At 38.4% G+C, this 21,489-nt stretch overlaps 1 protein-coding gene across 1 annotated transcript; it reads right to left on the minus strand.

The window, feature by feature from the left end:
- Positions 1–1,618: 1,618 nt before the first annotated feature.
- boka (BCL2 family apoptosis regulator BOK a) lies at positions 1,619–21,391 on the minus strand. Its single transcript, XM_007253657.4, has 5 exons — positions 21,111–21,391; positions 19,093–19,362; positions 15,233–15,361; positions 9,854–10,017; positions 1,619–3,569 (listed from the first exon to the last, which is right to left on the minus strand). Exons 2-5 carry the CDS (start codon positions 19,319–19,321, stop codon positions 3,444–3,446), a joined length of 648 nt encoding a protein of 215 aa, XP_007253719.1. The 5' UTR covers positions 19,322–19,362; positions 21,111–21,391; the 3' UTR covers positions 1,619–3,443.
- Positions 21,392–21,489: the final 98 nt, after the last annotated feature.

Consider the following 21,489-nt stretch of genomic DNA (forward strand, 5'->3'; position numbering starts at 1 on the left):
CACTCTAAAACTTGTTCTGGCGCACTGACAGTGCGAGACATACGAACAAAAACACAAAGAAATGTCTTTACATTGATTCATTCACTGAAAAGAATTTTGATTGCTGTAATGGAATTAATCTAAATGCGTGAATGCATTGATGATATATGAGTGATTACAATATATGATATAATGGTGAAAGGATAAGTTTATTGTGGAAAACTGTACTGTAATTAACAGGATGCTTTTGTTAGACCCAGTTTGAGCCTCTAATCTGGATACAAGATAAGATTGAGATGGTTGGGTATGGAGGAGTACATGTTCTGTATGGCATCCTGCAGCACGTTTACCCATAGGTGCTGCTACAGCTGGGCCTGTAGATCCTGTAGCTCTACACTTGTAGGTTGAAGCCGAAGCTGCGTCCCAGCTGCTCCCATAAATGCTGGATTGGTGATAAATCTGGAGACCAGGCAGCACAAGGAAGTGTTAAAAATTGTTGGAGATATTCTTGGAAATCCTTGCTGTGTGTGGGTGAGCATTATCCTGCTGAAAAATGCTGTCAGTTGGAAGCCTTGCAATGAGAGACAGCAACACATGTGGCTGCAGGATGTCCTGCACATATCATTGTGCTGTTAGTGTTCCTCGTATCACTACTAGAGGTGACTGACTGTAGTATGCGATGCTTCGCAGATCATCATAGCAGCAGATGGGTAGAGTGTCGGTCCACAGCAAAGGCAGGATTCAAGCGCACACTAAAATTTGTTTCCAGTGTAAGTTTCCTCCTGTTATGTTACGGGTCAAATTAATCCGTTTTAAAGTTTGAATATCTAGGAAAAATAGTTAAAAGTATTTTTTTTTCAGTATTAAACTTATTAAGCTTGCCTTATTTGGTGTAATCAATCATCTTACATATTTGCAACCACCGCCTGCAAAAGATAAAACAAAATTGCAATGTTATGTTTAAATGTTATGTAAAACTATTGTGTTTTATATGTTGGTCTTTCAAAAGTAATAGTAGTGAAAGTAGTGAAACATTAAACAAGTTTGAACATGTATTTTTTTTTTTTTATAAAAACGAGTGAATTATCCTAATTGAACCAGTACCTGTTAGAGGTAGAGAACACCATTGCACTAAATATTCAAACTACTAAGCATTTTTTTTTGTTTCAGTCATTTTTTGGATAATTGAACATGCACCAACACCATTGCTGTTCCTGACAAATGAACATAACAGAAGGGTTAATGACAGCCCTGCAAATAAAGGCAACAGTGACTGGCTGATGTGCAGCTTAGATGGTGGGTGATTAGTTAAAACCACCATCCTGCTTCTGCAGTCTTAACAATCTCTCACCAAGAGGTGCACTACCCAAAAGCAGCCTCTGAAAGCATTTTTATAAAACAGTCGGGGAAGCAAGATAACATACTCTTGTGGCAAGACCAAGTGTCTAATCGGAACACACCTGTAATCATTTACATATCTGCCTGATACATAACCCCTAATGAGGCAGTGACACCACATTTGTCATTAAAAATGTATTTGACTTCATAGCTTATTATGGGCACGGTAGATTGCATGGGTGTGTACTAACACGACATATAATCCAATCCAGGCCAATCCAATGACAAACAATAATCCAACTTCTTCATTTATGAGCATTTATTTAGCATACAGTCAGTGTGGCATACCAACACACAACAGAAAGGTGCAGTTATTCACAGAATAAAATTTAAAATATGAAATAAAGGTGAAAAGAATGTTGAAATGTGTGTTTGTGTTATCAGTGGTAAGCCCATAATGTGGTCAAAGTTCATACTGCATAACTATATTGCTACACAGATAGAGCTGTAATGGCAGTGAGACACATCATTGATTTACCCTTTATGCTTGTTGAAACCTTGTGACAAAAAGGCTTAATACTACACTGGTATATACAGTATAGCTTTACGTAAAAAAAAAACACCAACTGAAAAATTCTTAGTTATCATCTGGACCGGAAGTATATTATATTATGTTTGGGGTTTTATTCTTTTAATATATTAAATATAAAATTCAAACATAATTTATGCTCTAAAATCAGCAGAAAATATGACATATTTTAGTTTGTTTTACTTAAATTAAAAAGTCCCTTTATTATTAAGGCAGCACTATGGGAAATTGGCATTTCTTTCTCCAGTGTAATTTGAGCTTTGAGACACCCCTAAAAGACACACTTTACACTTGCATTTCTCGACAAGCTGAGAGATAAAGAACCATCACTGAAAGCATGTGGACTAAGGTGGTAAAGTAAAATTATGGGATTTTATATTAATATAACTGGTTACAAAGCTTTACACTGCTATCATGCTCAATTTCTCCACAGCATACGTTCTCATGTGGAGTTTACATAAATAGATATGCAATGGTTCTCCAGATCATCACAACAGCTGTTTGTTGGGGCAGTGTGTCGCTCCACAGCACAGGCAGGATTGAAGTGCTCACCACAAGATCTCCATACTCAAACCCGACCCTTCATTAGAACCCAAACAGAAACTGGATTTGATGCTAGGATTCCAGTTCCCAACACCTCCTAACAGCTTGGTCAGAGGAGTCTTCAAGGCCATCATAGAAGCATGTCTAGCAGTTAATGATTTCTCACCAAGAGGTACACTACCCAAAATCCCATGTTGAAGGGCAGTGGGGTTGGTAAAGTAAAATTACCGGATTTTACACTAAAATCAAAAATATGAATAAAGCAATAAAATCGGATTTGAGTCACTTCAGACTGGTAATGTGAACACAGCCTTAATGTCCAAAACTTTGCAGAGACTCCCTCTAATAAATAAATCATTCAGCTACAGTAGTTTAAGATGCACCTATTGCTGACACAGATGTGCAAATGTACAAATGTGCAAATGTACACACACAGTTTGACTAGACCTTGTGGTGAAGTACGACCAAATACAATATTCCCTACTACAGGTGTGGGCTATTGAGAGGTTTTAAAAGGGTTTAAAGCTTCCAATACCTTTGATTGGATGAGTTGGGGAGTTGGGGATGAGGTGGGATTGTCATCTTCCAACATCCTGACCTCCCTAAAACTTATCTTGTTTCTTAATGCAATAAAATCCTCATAACAATGTCAAAACTCTCCAAAATCTAGTAGAACAGATAGTACAGAGAGTTACTCTAACAAATACTCTTGATTTAAGCAGAAACAATAAATGAGGAGGTGTCCCAATACTTCTTGTCCATATAGTGTACGAAGCTGTACGAAGCTTGGCAGTGAGTGAAGACATCCACTGAGTGAAGACACAGGAAGTTAAGTTCATTAAAGGCACAGTGCAATAGTTCCACACGTGTAAACTGATGAAGAGTGGGGATAGGCTGAAGCAGTGAATGGCAGCTCCCTCCAGCAAAAACGGAGGAGCAGCAGATCCTCTATCTACTGTCCATCACTGTCCATCAGTGTCCGCCATCCAGCTCATCACTTCTCTCTCAGCAGATAGAACACCACGGCCTTCAGGTAGTGCACGCAGGTGCAGGCCGCCGCCACCAGCCAGTGAGAACGGAAGCTGGGGTCCGTGTTGACAACGCATTTGGTGATATCAGTCTGAAAAAAAGGAAAATAAAGCACATTACAATAAGAAACACAGAATATTTATTAATATTATTACAAATTATCTTATTTTAACGGGAATAATGCATTTCCCAAAGATAAAGTGCAACATTTTTACAACTAAAGTGGTTTCCACTGTTTGATATGGTAATTACTGTGGTGCTGCTAAGTGACTGCTAGATGCTTCATATGATATGCCAGGTAATTGCTAGGTGGTTTCTATGGTATCCAAGATGAATGCTGTGGTGTTGCTAAGGTGTTCCTAGGTGGTGGTTAAAGTGTTTCTAGGTAGTTATTGTGGTAATGTGTCGTTTGAAATAGTGCTGTTAAGTAGTCACTGGGTGGTTGCTATAGCGTCCTAGGCGGTTGCTATGGTGTTGTTATGGCTTTGCCAAGTAGTTGCTAAGGTTTAACATGGTTATCCTACAGTAAAGTGTCAGTTGTCATGGTGCTGCTAGGTGGTATTGACAGGTATTTGCAGTGGTGCTGCTAAGTAGTTGGTAGGTGGCTGTCATGGTGTTGCTAGGTGGTTTCTATGGATTTCTAGGTGTTTGCTATGGTGTTGCTAGGTGGTTGCGAAGTGGTTGCTCTGGCATGATAGGTGGTAGCTATGGTATTATTGAAAATGTGGTTTACCCAGGGCACCATACAAGCTAGAATCGCCACTGGCTCAAGCCTCCAGCTCACTAAAGGTGCACTGAAATATTATATAATATATTCCGATTCCTTCTGAGCCTTAAAAATAACCTCCTTTTGACATCATCTTTTTAAAGTTTTTGCACTTATGATACTCTAATAATTTTTTCCCTTCAATTTGTTGCATTGATTCGAACTGGCCGATTATATTTGCACATCCCTTATAAATTTTCCATTTATTAAAGGACCTAATTTCACCAAAACCTTATAATAATCTTGAGTGTCCTGTGCTAACAAACTGTTTCTGACTCAGGAAACTGGTTAATTTGAGTCATCCATTAAATAAATGTCTGTCATCAACTAAATAAATCGTTGTTTTGAGAGCACTAATAGAGTATATCATAAGTAAACGCAGTCAGGGCTCAGCTATGTGCTTTCTACGCCAAACCCAACAAACAGTAATCTACGACTCTTATTTCTGCACAGCTCTGCCGAGGCCACGGAGAGTCCGGGGGGTGGGGGGCGGTGACCGGCCCATTCGAGGAAATGAAAAACCACTTCAAAGTGCCTTTGCTATGGACTTGGTCTGGCGGAGTTGAACGTTTCAGCACTCAGCCCTGCTGATATGGGAATAACAGAGCGGGGACAAATTAGCAGAAACAGCGTGACCTTGAGATCTAGCTCAGCATACAACAACTAAGTATGAAATAAACCTCAGCTGACCTTATGGCGAAATTGAGGTTGCACAATATACTGATTGTTGCCAGTTCTTGCAATATATTCCTGAGCTTAAAGATTGCTTACAATATGCAAGATACTAAACTAAATAAGACGAAATAATAATATTACATTACATTACATTACATTATATTTGGCAGACGCTTTTGTCCAAAGCGACTTACAATAGTGATGTACATAGAGTAATATAAGTTCAAGGTAAAAAACATTTTTAAACAGGGCCTAAAGGAGGTCAAATGAAAATAGTGGAATAGGGGAAAAAAGGAGTGGAAGAAGGAAATGAGGTTAGAATTAGTTAGTGTGTTAGAGGTGTTAGGAGAGTAAGTGCTCTTTGAAGAGCTCTGTCTTCAGGAGTTTATTAAAGATAGCAAGGGTCGCTCCTAATCTGGTAGTGTAAGGTAGCTTTTTCCACTATTGGGGAAGAACTCTGTGTGAGAACAGTCTGGATTGCTTTGTGTGAATGTTTGTTTGGTAAAGCGAGGCGACGTTCATTGGAGGAGCGCAGCGGCGGGAGGTAATGTAAGCCTTCAGGAGTGAGCTGTTCTGTCATCACCTTGTAGGCGATTGTAAGAGCTTTGAATTTAATACGAGTAGCAACCAGCCAATGTAGCTTAATGAGCAGTGGAGTGACATGTGCCTGTTTTGGCTGGTTGAAGACCAGACGTGCTGCTGCATTCTGGATCATCTGAAGTGGTTTTATAACACAGGCCGGGAGGCCATAACACAGGATCCAATGACACGTGGGTTTGAGTATGATGGCCTCATGTTAAATGCTTCAATCCTACCCAACAAACTGGTGTGATGATCTAGAAAGAATCACATACGACAGTCAGTCACCCCTAGTAGTGATACAAGGGACACTAACAGCTCAGTGATATGTAGATACACATTTGATACCTCTCATGGCAGGGCTTCAACTGATAGCATTTTCCAGCAGGATAATGCTCGCCCACATTAACAAGGAATTCCCACATATGTCTCCAAATTGCCCGACTGCAACCAAATTTATCACCAATCCATGCCAAACAGAACCTCTATGCCTCCACGTCCAACTGTATCTTGGAGCTCAGGAGCTGCCAAATAATTGTTGCTTACACAACCCTCTCACGGACCATAATTACACGGCCTGATAATCGAACGCTGGACATTTCAATGGGACACCCACTAAGAGCCAAAGGGACAAGAGGAGCCACTGAGAGATGTGGACACTGTTAATTAAAAACACCTTTCATTATAATGAAGCTTTAATAAGTCCATTCGGCAATACATGTGTGTGCCACTGTGCGTGTGTGTGTGTGTGTGTGTGTGCCACTGTGTGGTCTTTTCTTCGTCTCAGAGGTCTCATCAGTAAGGCAGAACACTCCCAGATGCACGTAGGCAGATCCACACGCCAAGACCTTCATACCAGACCCGTCACTACTGATTATATTTAGATAGTCTTCCCTGCACCGTAGAGACAGTTACTCCAACAAAAGCATGTTAAACTCTTTTTAATACCCTTGATTACTTTTTAAACCCACTGTCCACTCTTTTAGACACTCCTACCTCTAGGTGCTCCAACTTGTAGATAGATAAAGTAAAGTCAGAGACAGAAGCTCTGAATCTGTTGCTGCACAGTTTGCGTTAGTCACCCTCTAGTCCTTCTTCAGTGCCCACAGGATGCTGCTGCCCACAAGATGCTGTTGGCTGTTTATTTATGGATGATGGACTATTCTCAGTCCAGCAGTGACACTGATGCGTTTATATACTGTCTATTCCACTCATACTAGCACAACGCATACTAACACTTTGAAGAACAGGGTGAAAGAAGGATAATCAAGTATGCAGAGAAGCAGATACAGGGCTGCAGTCTGTAATTATAAAATATATATATGATCAGTGGAGTTGATGAGGTGGACAGAGAGTAAAGAAACAAGAAGGTGGTGTTAATGTTATGGTTGATCAGTGTCTACCTACATTAAGTAGCTCTTTTCAGGCTAGTCTGTGGGTGTGCCAGCAGTGTTCAGAAATAGCAGTAACCCTGCCGTTCCTCAGCAGGACACCTTGAAAAATGTAGACAATGACTTTGCCTGGAGCAGCTTTTCACTTTTACCTACTGTTCAATTAGGCCGACCACACGGCTAATGCCACCACAGCCTCTACTTGGATGAAGCTGCGAAGAGCGACTCTAATATTAATGTTTTGATCTTATTCATCTTTCATTTACCAATACATTAAATTATTTTCTTTTTTTTTCCTAAATTGTAAATTAATACTGAAGTGATCCAACACATAAGGAATCATGCAGTAACTAATAAAGTGTTAAATAAACCAAAATACTCTTTTAGCATTTAGGTGCTCTTATCTGTGGAGCTGTTAATTTGCTTTTTCTGTGGCTGTTAACTGATGAACTTATCCAGTAAAACAGAGGAAACTTTTGCTCCTCCTTTTCTGGGGTAAGTCCTGATGAGAGCCAGTTTCATCATAATGCTTTCGATAGTCTTTGTGACTGCACTTGAGGATACTTTTTAAAGCTCTTAATTTTTTTCAGATTGGCTCACCCTTTCTTTAAAGCAATATTTTTTCTTTACTTAGTTGAGTAGTTCTTCCTACAATATAGATTAGAATATTACTCAAGTAGGGCTATTCACTGTATACCAACTCTACCTCTTCACTACTTTACAACTGATGCTCTCAAACACAGCTGTTAACTGAAAGCCTGAATCTCATAAAGCTGACTAAGAAAAAACAGCTAATACGTGTAAAAAGCTGTCATCTAAGCAAGAGGTGCTACTTTGAAGAATCTAAGATATAAAACATGTTCTGGTTTGTTTAACACTTAATACTAAATATGTTTTTACTTTAGTATTAATCTACAATGAAAAACATTAATAAAAAAATCACTGAATTTTTTGTCCAAATTTTGACTGGTACTGCATATTAATAAATAAATGTTCAGCAGATAAAACATGAAATGTCTTGGGTCCCTACAGTCCCATCTTTTTATGATTTGTAGATGCATTTTATGTTGCACCCATTGGGGATGAGGGAGCAATGATGCACCAGTTTTAATAGAAAGAAAAGATATACTATAGGCTCCAAAAAAAAAGCATATGGGCATGAAAAGACAATTAATACTAACCAAACCCTCTATGTTAACTGACAGAAACCACAATAAGCTTTTGACAGAGTCTCAAAACTGTAGATCATCTAACTTAATATGGTGTATGATGCAGCTAGGAAACCCCAAAATTGACTGCACAACAGTCAAAATCATTCACAAACAAATCTGACCTGACTAGCAGGCCTACCAAAAACACTCCCACCTGTGAGACATGCATGATTTAGCCCAGCACAAACACAAGCATGTACAGACACAGCCTATTATTCAGCATACTGTACACACACACACACACACACACACACACACACACACTGACAACATCAGTGTGTTCTCTGTTTTACAGATGCAGGTACACTAAAAGCTGCTCGTCCCGCTAAGCTTTTTATGGAGGTTTTATAGATTTGTAGTAGTTTTGAGCCTTAGCAGAATTAAGATTAAAGCCTGTTGTCTCTCTGATCTATAGGACACATCATCACATCCTGTACAGATGTTACGGGATCCAGCCACCATACAAACATACCGCACATACCACACAGCAGGGGCACCCCACACTCAATACAGCCCGGATAAACATTCCCACTATCAAAAGCTAATGCTACAGCTATATCAGATATGTGTATATATATATATATAGTTGAAAGTTGTCTCTGGACATTAGAGACAGTTACTCCAAAAAAAAAAAAGAAAAACAGTGAAGCAATTAATATTTTATCAAACAAATTACTGTATTTTATGCAATGTATTTTAAGGTGCACTTTAAACAATCGTCTATTTTTAGCTATTTTCACTGCAGTTAACAGCAGTGTTAGTGCCTAGCGCTAGTAAATGCTGCTCGACAGCGCTACACTAAGGAAGCCTGAATGTTCCGGTAACTCAGGGTGCTATCAGCTAGCGGTTCGTCCCACGTAGCTTGTTTTAACATGGCAAACACACAGACTACAATATACTCACCTCTTTAACAGCAAAAGAGCTAGGGCTGTGGTTATCGGCTAATTCTAATGCTTCTCCAGCCTCAGTGCTGAAGAAACTTCACTGAAACTCTTCACTGGCTTTACTGCTCCTTAAAACCTGACGGGTAAAATTCATATTCTGGCTTCTCAATAATTTACAAACACATGTAAATAAAACTATAACTTTTCTTGTTTTTTTTTTTTTTTTAAATATATATATATATATATATATATATATATATATATATATATATATAGTCACTTAGGAAATAGGAATAAGAAAAGCTAATAGGAATTGTTTACCTTTTTGTTTTTGTTATGTTGAAGATCATCATAATAGACATCAGTGTCTAAATAGTTAATTCTATTAAAAAATTGGTGAAGCGAGAGTCTTTTCATCTACAATGAGCTGATTATGAGTCTTGTTTTAAAAACCATTATGGGAATTTAGAAACAGATATTAAATGATGGTACTTTTGAGGGTAAATACTCTTACACTTTTACCCAAGTGAAGATCTATATCTATTTTGAATTTATGCATATTTTAACTTCAGTATTTCTACTTATATATCAAATATGTGCTGTGGATACTCTGTCTACTACAGATCACTATTTTATTCATATTTTTATTTTACTTTTCCATTTTTTGAGAAATATTCTATTTAATATTCTATGTGATTTTGGTCTGAACTTGTTTTCTATCTTTGTTTGCACTGATTATATATAGCACTATTAATTTTGCGTTTCTGTCTATGTAGTGTGTATGACCAAACTTGGCATGCTATATTTAGTATTATGTATTATTCATGTCATGTTTATTAATATGTATAAGTGAGAGTGTTTATTCTTACCCAGCCTCCTCGTCTCTTTAACCAGGACACCAGGCTCTTGCGGACAAACTCGCCCATGCAGTCTACAATAGTATGTACCATGGCGGGGTGACCGTGTCGGACACAATCTACCGCCAGAGCTCCGGCTACGGCGTACAGAGAGACCACCTTACCCCACGTCACTCCTGCCCAGAGAGAGAGAGAGAGAGAGAGAGAGGCAGTTAGTTTGGCACATCTCACAATATCTATATACCGGCACACAGCTATATGGACAAATGTATTGGGACACCTGATCATTCAGTGTATTCAGAGTATATATATATATATATATATATATATATATATATATATATATACAGAACAGGCCAAAAGTTTGGACACACCTTCTCATTAAATGCATTTTCTTTATTTTCATGACTACATTGTAGATTCTCACAGAAGGCATCAAAACTATGAATGAACACATGTAGAGTTTTATGTACTTAACAAAAAAAGGTGAAATAACTGAAAACATGTTTTATATTATAGTTTCTTCAAATTAGCCACTTTTTGCTCTGATTACTGCTTTGCACACTCTTGGCATTCTCTCAATGAGCTTCAAGAGGTGCCTTATAGGGGTTAATTAGTGGAATTTCTTGCTTTATCAATGGGGTTGGGACCATAAATAGTCATGAAAATGAGAAGGTGTGTCCAAACATTTGGCCTGTACTGTATAGATATAAGAGTTTAACCTGCTTTGGTTGGAATAACTGTCCATTTTCTAGTAGATGTTAAATTATTGCTGTTGGGATTTGATTGCATTAAGCAACAAGAGCAGCATTAGTGAGCCCATGTCTGGCATTATTCACGGTGCCAACAGGTTCCTTTTTGTTTATCTTCTCCATAGAGTCTTATTCTATTGGCAGTTCCTCTCTAAATTACCAGACAGGCTGTGTGTGTGTGTGTGCATTTGCACATCTGTTTCAGCAATAGGTGCAACTTAAAGTGGTTAAAAGCATCCATTAGAAGGGGTGTCCACAAAAATTTGGACATATAGTGTCAGTAGCTTTAATAAAATAACATGAACTTACTAATAAAAACCTGAGTAGAAAAAAGGATATCAAGAGTAGAGACAGGTAAAAACAGGATTAATTCTTTTTATACCCTTAATTTGAGAAGACACAATAAATGAGCAGGTGTCCCAATAATTCAATACCCAACTGTTTATAAGTTCAGGAGGCATTTTACTATTAGCACCATGTTTCAGAGTGCACTGAACTCTACACACCTCTCAGGAGCATATCTCACACTCTAAACAGTTTTATGACTCAGAACAGACAGACCGCTGCAATTAGGTCTGATTATCTGGGGTCTGATCTCTGTAGACGCTGCGTGAGCTGAGCTGCAGGGGTGTAACAATGGGGAGTGAGTGTGTGTGGGGGTGTGTGGGTGGGTGGGCACATGAACAGATTTGAGCATGACACCGCTGTTGATTTACCAAAGTGAATCGGTCCACTGGAGGATGGGAAACATGTTGGAGCATTTGACAAATTCATAAGAATCAAAGCCAGTGTATGCTGAGTGCGTGTGTGTGTGTGTTTGTATGTGTGTGTAGGAGGAAGTGCACAGCAAAATACTGGCAGCAGTGACTAACATGCTAAACATCATTACATACTAATAACTATCTATTATGGTGTCATTCCATGAAACTCTCTACGCTCTACTGTTCTTGAGCTAATCTGAAGCTACATGAAGTCTGAAGTTCTGTAGTGATGGACTTTCACTGTGTTATAATATCACTGACAGTTGGCTGTGGAATATTTAGCAGTGAGGAAAAAATTTACGACTGGACTTGTTGCACAGGTGCTGCATCCTATCACTGTACCACGCTGGAGTTTACTGAGCTTCTGAGAGTGTTACATTCTGTGGCCATGTCCCATGACTTTTGGCATGTCAGGTTATTTTTGTATCAAAAGCCTCTTGCAGGCGACAACAAGTGTCTAGTTTCATCATTGTGTTGGAAAGTTCAGTGAAAACCGCACAGTCATTGGACAACACCCTCACCCCCCCAACACCCCCCCCCCCCCCCCCCCCGAGAATGAAAAGACACCTTAGATCTGCACTAGACGTCCATTCATGTTGTTTTGGCTCTGATCATTCATTCAGACACAACCATTCATTGTTGTAACCCAAGTAGGTCACTAAGCATAGTTATACAAATAGCTCATAAAGTGTGTGTGTATGTGAGTTTTGTTGTGGTTATGTTTGGGATTTTTCCACAATATATAACCGATATAAACTATTTTTTTTTTTTTCAGAAGATACGATTATACATATTGTTCTATATGAACTACAGTACATACAAGACAGAAATACTGACAAAAGTTCCATCATTGCATGTCTGTAAATGTCAGTCAGTGTTTTAAAACCATATCACCTTCATTAAAAAATATTATTTTAAAATATATATTGACACTAAATTATTGTACAGCCCCACTTTGGCCTGTTTAACGAACCATGCGTTTCTGGTTGAGGCCATGTGTATTTATTGACGGGCTTATCAGGTCAGAACTGGTGGTTTGAGCTCATTAGAGAGGGAGGAAAGCGTGGGCGGCTTCTGGTTGGCCCGAACTTCAAACCACACTGTTTATCTGTGAGTCCAAATCCTGGACCGTCACCCACTCACACTCTATCTGTCTGCTGCTGCTTCCCCTCTCTCTGCTGCTGCACTGGTACACTGCTAATGCCAGCTCAATAATCGCCTGCTTATTTTTCATATTAATATATAGCTCTGCACTTTATATTTACTCAGTTTGCATGATTTATATGTACAGTTAAATTCTTCATATGTAAAATACTTCATATTAAATTAACACAATGGCAACTGTGGCAAATGTATTTGATTATCTTAAAACGTTATTGGCTTAAAAATAACTTTATTAGTTGTTGTGAACAAATAGTGAGTATTCTGTAGGGTATTAGCTGCAGTAAACACATTTTTGTATATTGATTTTTTTTGTATAAAACTAAAGTTGGGTGTTATTTGAAAAATTAGGTTTAAATAGAAAACACAATGCAGTAATATGATAAAATATGTGACTGAAAGCTATTACTGTTTGCATGTTTGCATTATATTATTATATTATTACTCAAGATTTTGACAGTTTGCTAGTTAGCTCACCAGTAGGCCAGTTCTGGTTGCTCAGACTCGAAGAGAGGGCGGGCTGTGCTAGACTTTGATTGGTCAGGATGATTGACTTTTAGCCCCGCCCATTCTACGTCCAGAGGAGCCTGACAGTGGTGAAATACAGCATTATTAGACTTTGGGAAGGTTTTTATAAGAAATACTTTACATGTTTACACTAATGAATCCAATTAGAAAGATTCTCATTTTTTATAGATTTATATATATTTTTTAATTGATTATCATGACATGAAAATTATGTTGACATTCCATTTAAGTAAATTCAAATCATTGCTTATTTTTTGTGGGCAATCAAGCAGAAATCCAGGGAAATATTAATTTAATGAAAATAACATGGTGTATTAATTACATATATCATAATTATACACTACGTAGACAAAAACATTTGCACACCAGCTCATTCACTTACACAAAATGGACATTCATTGTTTCCTATGAAATCAAGGGTATTAAAAAGAGTTTAACCAACTTTACTCAATCCGACCGAGGTGTTTTTTAGCAGCGCAGCTCTAAACCAGCTGAGGCTGGCTGTTAGCATTACGGCTAAACTGCCCCAACCATGCTTAGTGACAATGTTACTTTCTCAAATAATTAGACCCAACCCTTCGGATCTGGGCTACTGTGCCTATTAGCATCACAGCTACACAGCTCTAAACTTCCAAACTTTTAAACAGTGCATTGTAAGACTAAATTAATCAAAAAGTACTGGTACTGGTTGCTTTCAGCTGTCACCTTCATCCATGTACAGTGCAGTGTGTGTGATCACTGTCTTGTCTCTTGTGGAGGGGCTAAGTTTCCACAGGTGTGGCTTCATTTTCTGCTCAGGATGCATTTAAAATAAAAATAAGTTATTTGCTGTAAAATTAATGTTTAAATTGTTGCAATCAGCAGATTTAATGAACATAATGCAATTTGACTATCTGTTTTGGAAAATTCTAAGATAAATTTAGTGCATTGCTCAACTATTCCACATCTCTGCTACAAAACACGAACCCAGGGATTTCAGCAGTGATCTTCTGAATGCACTAGCACTGAAATCATCCACAAACACAGCGGGACAGTTCTTCCAAATTCTACTCAGGCTGGAAACTTGGCCTGGCTTTGTTTATACTGTAAAATCCTACAGTTCTCCAGCTTCTCCAGCACTGTCAATGTGTGTATATAACTGTAATAAAGGGTCCGATTCATCCCACCCTAAAAGGAACAAAGCTTGATAATACAGATAAATCAGCTTTTAGAGCGGTGTAACAGCCTCGTGCCACGCATTCCACCCTCGTTTATAGCCCACTTGCCGTCTAAATACTTTCAGAGATTCTTCTAAATATGTCCATTGCCTTTGTAGAGTCAAACAATGTCTATGCTATTCTTTTTATAGCTTCCCTGCTTTTGATTAATTCTGCATTCAACTACTTTAGGTTGTATCCATTGCATTGCTAACATAGGTGTGCATGCGCTCTAACACACTGTGTCTATTCCCTGTAGAAACAATTACCAAAAGAATAGAGAAATTAAGCAAACGTAAATACTTGGCACACTAGGGGCATTGAGCTGTGGAACAGTGGAACTGTGTTTTTTGGAATTATCACTGGTGGCAAATTCAATGTGTTTATATGGGTTTTGGGAGTTGATAAAAAGGTGGGAGTTGCCCTTAAAAAAAAAATACTGTAAAAGTTTCTGCAAATTACGGCCAATTTTAGTCACCAGAAAAGGTTTGTATATTTAAAATATGAAACTAAAACATTTGAATGCAATTTTTACAAAACTAAAAAAAAGTCCAGTAATAAATAAACAGCATGATTCGTCATGTATACAGTACACTACAATATGTTACTGGCAATTACTATGGCAGTGTATATTATTTTACTGTAATTTTACATCCTGAATTCACTAACTCTGTGTTCTTGTCACTGAATGCAATCAAATCGTCACAGCAATTCTTCGGGCAGTAGAGACAGTTACTCCAAAAGAAGAAGGAAAAACTTTAATCTTTAATACCCTTGATTTCAGAAAGCAGGTGTCCCAAAACTTTTGTCCATCTACTGTATATCTTCCACATCACATGATTGAGTGGTTTCTGTGCTAATATTTGCTTTGCTGAAAAGTGGAAAAACATACGCACTCATTGCAGATGGCTGCTTCCTTAATGCTCAGTAAAACATCAATAATCATACAAACAGAGAAAGTACAGGCGGGTATAGATGGATTTCCTGACCCACCTGTGGAGAATATTTCTGCTGCCACTGCCAGGAAGGCATCAGACACCACACTCTCTGATGCCACCGTAATGTTGAGTTGGCGCGCCACGTTGCGGTACACATTTGGCCGCAGGTATTCTAGCTCGTCACCTAGAAACACACACAGAGAAACAGAGGATTAGCTTAGCCTCATAGCAGTCCTAGTGGGATTATAGGTCTACAGGTAAGGCTTAACACATACAGGTGCATCTTAAACAATTAGAATATCATTGAAAAGTTCCTTTATTTCAGTAATTTAGTTCAAAATGTAAAACTTATATATTTTAAAGATGTACTATACACAAAGTGATCTATTTTAGGTTTTTATTTTTTTTTACTGTTGATGATTATGGCTTACACCTTATGAAAACCCAAAAATCAGTATCTCAGAAAATTTGATTATTATATAAGACCAATTGGTACTTTTGGCAGTGTGCCAAGTCCTGCTGGAAAATGAAATCCACATCTCCATAAAAGTTGTCAGCAGAGGGAAGCATGAAGTGCTGTAAGACTTTCAGGGAAAACAAAACCGCACTGACTTTAGACTTGATAATAAAACACAGTGGATCAACACCAGCAGAAGACATGTCTCTCCAAACCAGCACTGACCATCAGTAAATTTTACGTTTCATTATGAAATCAAGGGAGCAGAGTCTGGAGGAAGAGTGGAGAGACACACAGTCCAAACTGCTTGAGGTCTAGTGTGAAGTTTCTACAATCAGTGATGGTTTGGAGAGACATGTCATCTGCTGGTGCTGATCCACTGTGTTCTATCAAGTCCAAGGACAGTGCAGTATTTTCAGGTAAAACATAGACACAAGACAAGCACCTCACAATTTATACAAGTGTGGGCATTCCCAAGCCATCCTCTGAGATAACAATCGGCATGGCTGTATTTATTACATAAGCTATTGTGTAATACACTTTGGCATAAGTATTGCCGTACCTGTCTTTAATGTGCCATATTTTATCCATTTTTATGTACAATAATTGAGTAAATTCTAAATCCTACATTTATTTTCAGTCCTGAATGGGTTAAGCTGGGTAAAGCGAGGGTGGGGGACCGCCAGCCAGCACAGATCTTCTCAATGATAAGAGCTGGAATGATCCAATTAGTTTTTTACTTCCTTTGTCCATACCAAGCTTTTTCAGGAAACTGGGCCAAATATGTCCAAAAATGTCCAATTAAACAACTAGGCCCCTTCTAGGGAAAACACAGATTAGCCCATCCAGTACACAAACAGCCCAGGCCACACAACCAGCCCAGTTCACTCAGCCTTAGAGTCATGTGATGTATGGTACAGGGCCTCACTGTACATATTCAGTATTATAGAGTTCTGAGACTCGTGTAGAGAAACATGTAGTGACCTACTGAACTGTTACAGAGATCAGACACAGAGACATATATGGACATATATCTCAGTTTAGAGTCACGTGATGTGAGGATTTACTGTGTATGCAGTGTTCACAGAGCATGAAAAATTAAATTCCTAAAATAGTTGGAATGTAATGATGATATATTAGAGTGATTACAATATTGGAGTAAAAGTAGAAGTTTATTAGGGAAAACTGTACATTAACTGAAATGAGGCTCTAGTTTAGACCCTGTTGGAGCCTCTAGCCTGGATACAAGATGAGATTAAGACAGTTGGGTATGGAGGTGTACAGGTTCTGTATGGCATCCTGCTGCTCATTTACCCACAGCTACAGCTGGACCTGTAGATCCTGTTCTACACTCGTAGGTTACTAAAGCTGCATTTCAGCTGCTCCCATAAATGCTCAATTGGTAATAACTCTGGAGACTGGACAGGACAAGGAAACCTTTGCTGTGTGTGGGTGAGCATTATCCTGCTGATTAACACTAATTGGAGACCCTGCCATGAAAGGAAGCAACACATGTGTCTGTATGATGTTCTGCACATACTTTATCACTGAGCTGTTAGTGTCCCTCATATCACTACTAGAGGTGACTGTCGTATGCGATGCTCCCCAGATCATCACACCAGCAGTTTTTGTAGCAGTGTGTTGCTCCTCAGCAAACGCAGAATTGTTATGCTTACCACAAAACCTCCTTTTTCTTTTATAGTACTATTTCAAACAAAGGCAATGGTGGCTAGTTTACAGATGGCCTTGATGGTAGGCAATTTGTTATTTTTTTACCAGTTCAGTGATACACCTCCTCTCAAAGCCTGTCACCTTAACAAAATGTCTAGAAGCCAAAGGTCTCTCACCAAGAGGTTCACTACCCAAAGTAGCTTCTGAGAACTTTTTATAGAGCAGCAGGGGAAGCACTTCTATGCCCTCTAATCAGACAACAGCTGTAATCATTTACATATCTTTCTGCAGAATTTTGCAGCAATCCAGAGTGTGTTTTTTTTGTCAGAATCAGATCATCTAAACATGTTTTAAAACAGTTAGAACAATCCCATCAGTAGGTGTGTCCTAGATATAGCTTGTAAATGTGCTGTAAGGCATTATGAAACCAACGGTTATAAAGGGAGAGGGCAAAGGAGGAGAAGAATGCAGGGGGTGGCTATTGCACAATCCAGTCTAAGCACTAGCTCTGACAGTCAGATACAGTTTCCATAACTGTAAAGGTTCAACATTATTGAGGAAATCATTATTGGGAAAACTTGATTTTTCTACAGTGCATTGTGTCCACCACACCTACTTTGCATGATTCATTCTCAAAACAACACTGAAGCAGCTTTCATACATCAATCAGCACACACATGAGATTGAGAACACAGCTTCAAATATCATAACACTGATACTGCTACAACCAGTTCTAATCTCATATATATATATATATATATATATATATATATATATATATATATATATATATATATATATATATATAACAATTCGGTACACACCACAGTTCGGATGTTTCTTTCCAGCAGGGAATTAGATTTTCATTTTAGACATTAATCAGCTTTTTAATCTTCACCCCCAGGTAATACTTCATGACCGATTTTTGCCATGTCAGAGTACATACTAATATACTGTAAATAGTGTGCTTTTGGCAAGTTATTTATGCACCAAATATGAATGCACTGACCTGATTTGTATTAACAGGAAATGATGAAGTGTTGCTATGGCAAAGCATGTCAAGTTGCAAGTTGCCTATTTTTGTCACTCTTATGATTTGTGTGGGACATTTAAACAAAATGGAATATGTATTTGTATGTATTTTAAATACACTTACATTTTTAATGCAAAATAAAATGCATTGATTGTATATGATTAATAATTGTGCATTATTATACTGATGTGTCAAAAGTCATGGGGCAGCTGTCTGCAAATGGGCTGAAAAAAAGAGTGACCTCATGGGAAGGCTTAGGAACATCCACACCTGTATAAGTTGTAAGTTGTTATCTTGTGAGTGAGGCTGAACCCTAGTCATTGTGCCACATGAACCACCAGGAACATGCCAAAGAAAGCTACTATTATCACCCACAGTGGACAGTGCAGTACGTGATAAGGCAACAGTGATATGGTGACAGGCAGCTTCTGGCTAGAATGGTCAGTGTGAACCAACAAGTGACTCAATGCCAGAGACCCTACCCACATATTGCACAGGACAGGGACATGGCAAAAGTCTGAAAACTTGATACTAGCTCCTGCCCCATGATGTTGAGTGAACCATGACACCAGTATTATAAAAGTTAAGAAAAAACGCATGTACCATTACACCCCTACTTAACTGCTATGAATTATTGAGTAACTACTACTGTATATTAAATCTAATATGGATGCTGTTTAAAGGGTTAAAATCTCACAAGAGGAATATTTTTTTAAATCTTCAAAAATGTCAAAAAGAAGCAAACAAAATGTACCTAACCATAGAAGCACTGATGACACCTCCCCCAGCGACCCGCCTGCAGACAGCCCGTGGTCAGCTTTGGACCAGCCGATTCCGGCCCGGTTCAGCCTGGAGTGGATGTAGTCTCTGCACAGAACTTTGGACTGGGAGACGAGTTCCTTATCAGTGGGAGAGCGCTCAAACACTTCCATTACTTCTGCTGCAAACACTGAGGAACGACGCAGAACCTCCATGCCCTTCATCAGGGGCAGTAACGGGTGGGAGGGTTTGGCACCTCTCGCCTCTGAAGGAAGAAAGAAGAGGAAACCACATTCTTGTGACTGAGCTGTCAGTTTACTGGCCACTTTCTTAGGAAGAGGTACAACCTTCTACACTATACAGACTAGTATCTCAAAATGATGCCATATTATCTGGAAGTAAAGAATGAGTATCTGAAAGTAAGGAGTGAGGTTCTTAAAATGATGATTGAATACCTCAAAGTGATGATGTAGTGTCTCAAAATAACTGGGAACTGAAAAAATATCTCAAACCTACGACTAGTGTCCCAAAATAATTGTTTAGTTTCTTAAAGTATGAAGAAATTAATTTAAAATATTGAAAAAACTCAAAGTGATCATTTTAAATCTCAAAATAATGTTTTTTTTTGTAATGGTGTTGTATTTTAAAGTAATCACAAAGTATCCTAATGTAAGGACTTAGTATATGAAAGTAACAACTAGAGAGTAACAATGAGAGAAATAACTGGTTATCTCAGAGTATCTCCAAACCAAAATCTCAGAGTAATGAGAAATCAACTCATCATTGTGAAAAACCTATAACCAGTATCTCAAAGTAATGGTTTAGTACAACAATGTAAGAGGAAGTTAAATCAAAATATTGGCAAAACATCTTACATTTCTGACTTAGTCTCTCAAACTGATGATTTTGAATCTAGTTACTTTTTTCTTAAAATAACAGTTGTATTTCAAAATAATGATTTAGTATATGAAAGTAATAATTCAGTATCTTAAAGTATCTCAATATAATAATGTAGTATCTCAAATAGGGGTGGGCGATATGGCTCTAAAATAATATCACGTTATTTCAGGGTATTTTTGTGATAACGATATACTTGGCGATATAGGAAAACTAAAATAATTCATTAATTTCAGGAATATAGTATAATAGTATAACAGTATAATTATAATGTGGCAGAGTAAATAATATAGCATAAAATAATATAATGCAGCAAATAATATTGCAGAATATTAAGTGCATGCATATAAACTGCACACTAACACAATTATACAATAAATACAACTTCACAGTAAATAATAGACTACTTTTAAAACAGAACAGCCCTGTTATCACGATATGGATTTTTAATATTGTGATATTTCTGTGTCACGATATATTGTATACGATATAATATTGCCCACCCCTAATCTCACAAAAGTGACTTTATATCTTAAAATATTAACACAGTATCTCAAAATAATATTAAAAACGCTTTTGTTGGAGTAACTGTCTCTGTTTTGCAGGAGAGGCTTTCTTGTTTTTTTTTGTATATTTTTGTAGCTTAATTGCTGTGAGGATTTTATTGTATTTAGCAACCATAACATTAGTGAGGTGAGGATGTTGGATGATGATCACCACTCCATCTCATCCCAAAACTGCTCTACAGCTCAATACTGGGGCTTTAAACCCCTCTATAGCACACATTTGATCATTAGAACAGGTTATTGTTTGTTGTGATCTGTTACAGAGAGTCCTATTCTATTGGCAGAACTTCTCTTCTACATGGACTAGACAAGCTGTGTGTGTGCATTTGCACATTTTTGTCAGTAGCAGTAGGGTGCAACTTAAATTTATTAAAAGCTGAATTGATTAGAATATAAGTTAGTGTACAGAAGATCATATCTACCATATCTTATCTATCAGCCGAGCTCTTTCTTGCCCATTGGTGGACAGTGGGCAGATGAGCTGCAGGCTGTCTATATGAACCAATAAGCAGGTGTTTCCAATAAACTGGCCCAAATACCCCAAACTCACCTGGGTCTTGTCCCAATCCCCTTGTGCAGCGGTTCTGGTGTTGTTCTGGTTCTGTAGTGGTGCTGTTCTGGTTCTGATGGAGATGTATTCAGTGTTGATTTACAGCGGCGGCTCTATAAACGCGCCCCCCGTGTCCGACATCTCCGGCGCGGCTGCTGAACGGACGGATTCCCCGCTGACCGGGTGCGACCGGACCCGATACTCCGATTCTCTCGGCGGAGCTCCGTGTTCAGCTCCGCGGCTTCTGTCTGGAGCGCAGGAGCACAAGTTTCCTTCTATGGCCAAGCAGCCGGGAGTTTATGCAGTGGGCGGAGTCAAGACAAAGCCGCGCCCCCTGACCGCCTGAAGGGCCAATTCAGTTCACACCAAAAATTCTCAT

Source organism: Astyanax mexicanus, chromosome 5 (genome assembly GCF_023375975.1).
Source record: "Astyanax mexicanus isolate ESR-SI-001 chromosome 5, AstMex3_surface, whole genome shotgun sequence".
Classification (NCBI taxonomy): Eukaryota; Metazoa; Chordata; class Actinopteri; order Characiformes; family Acestrorhamphidae; genus Astyanax; species Astyanax mexicanus.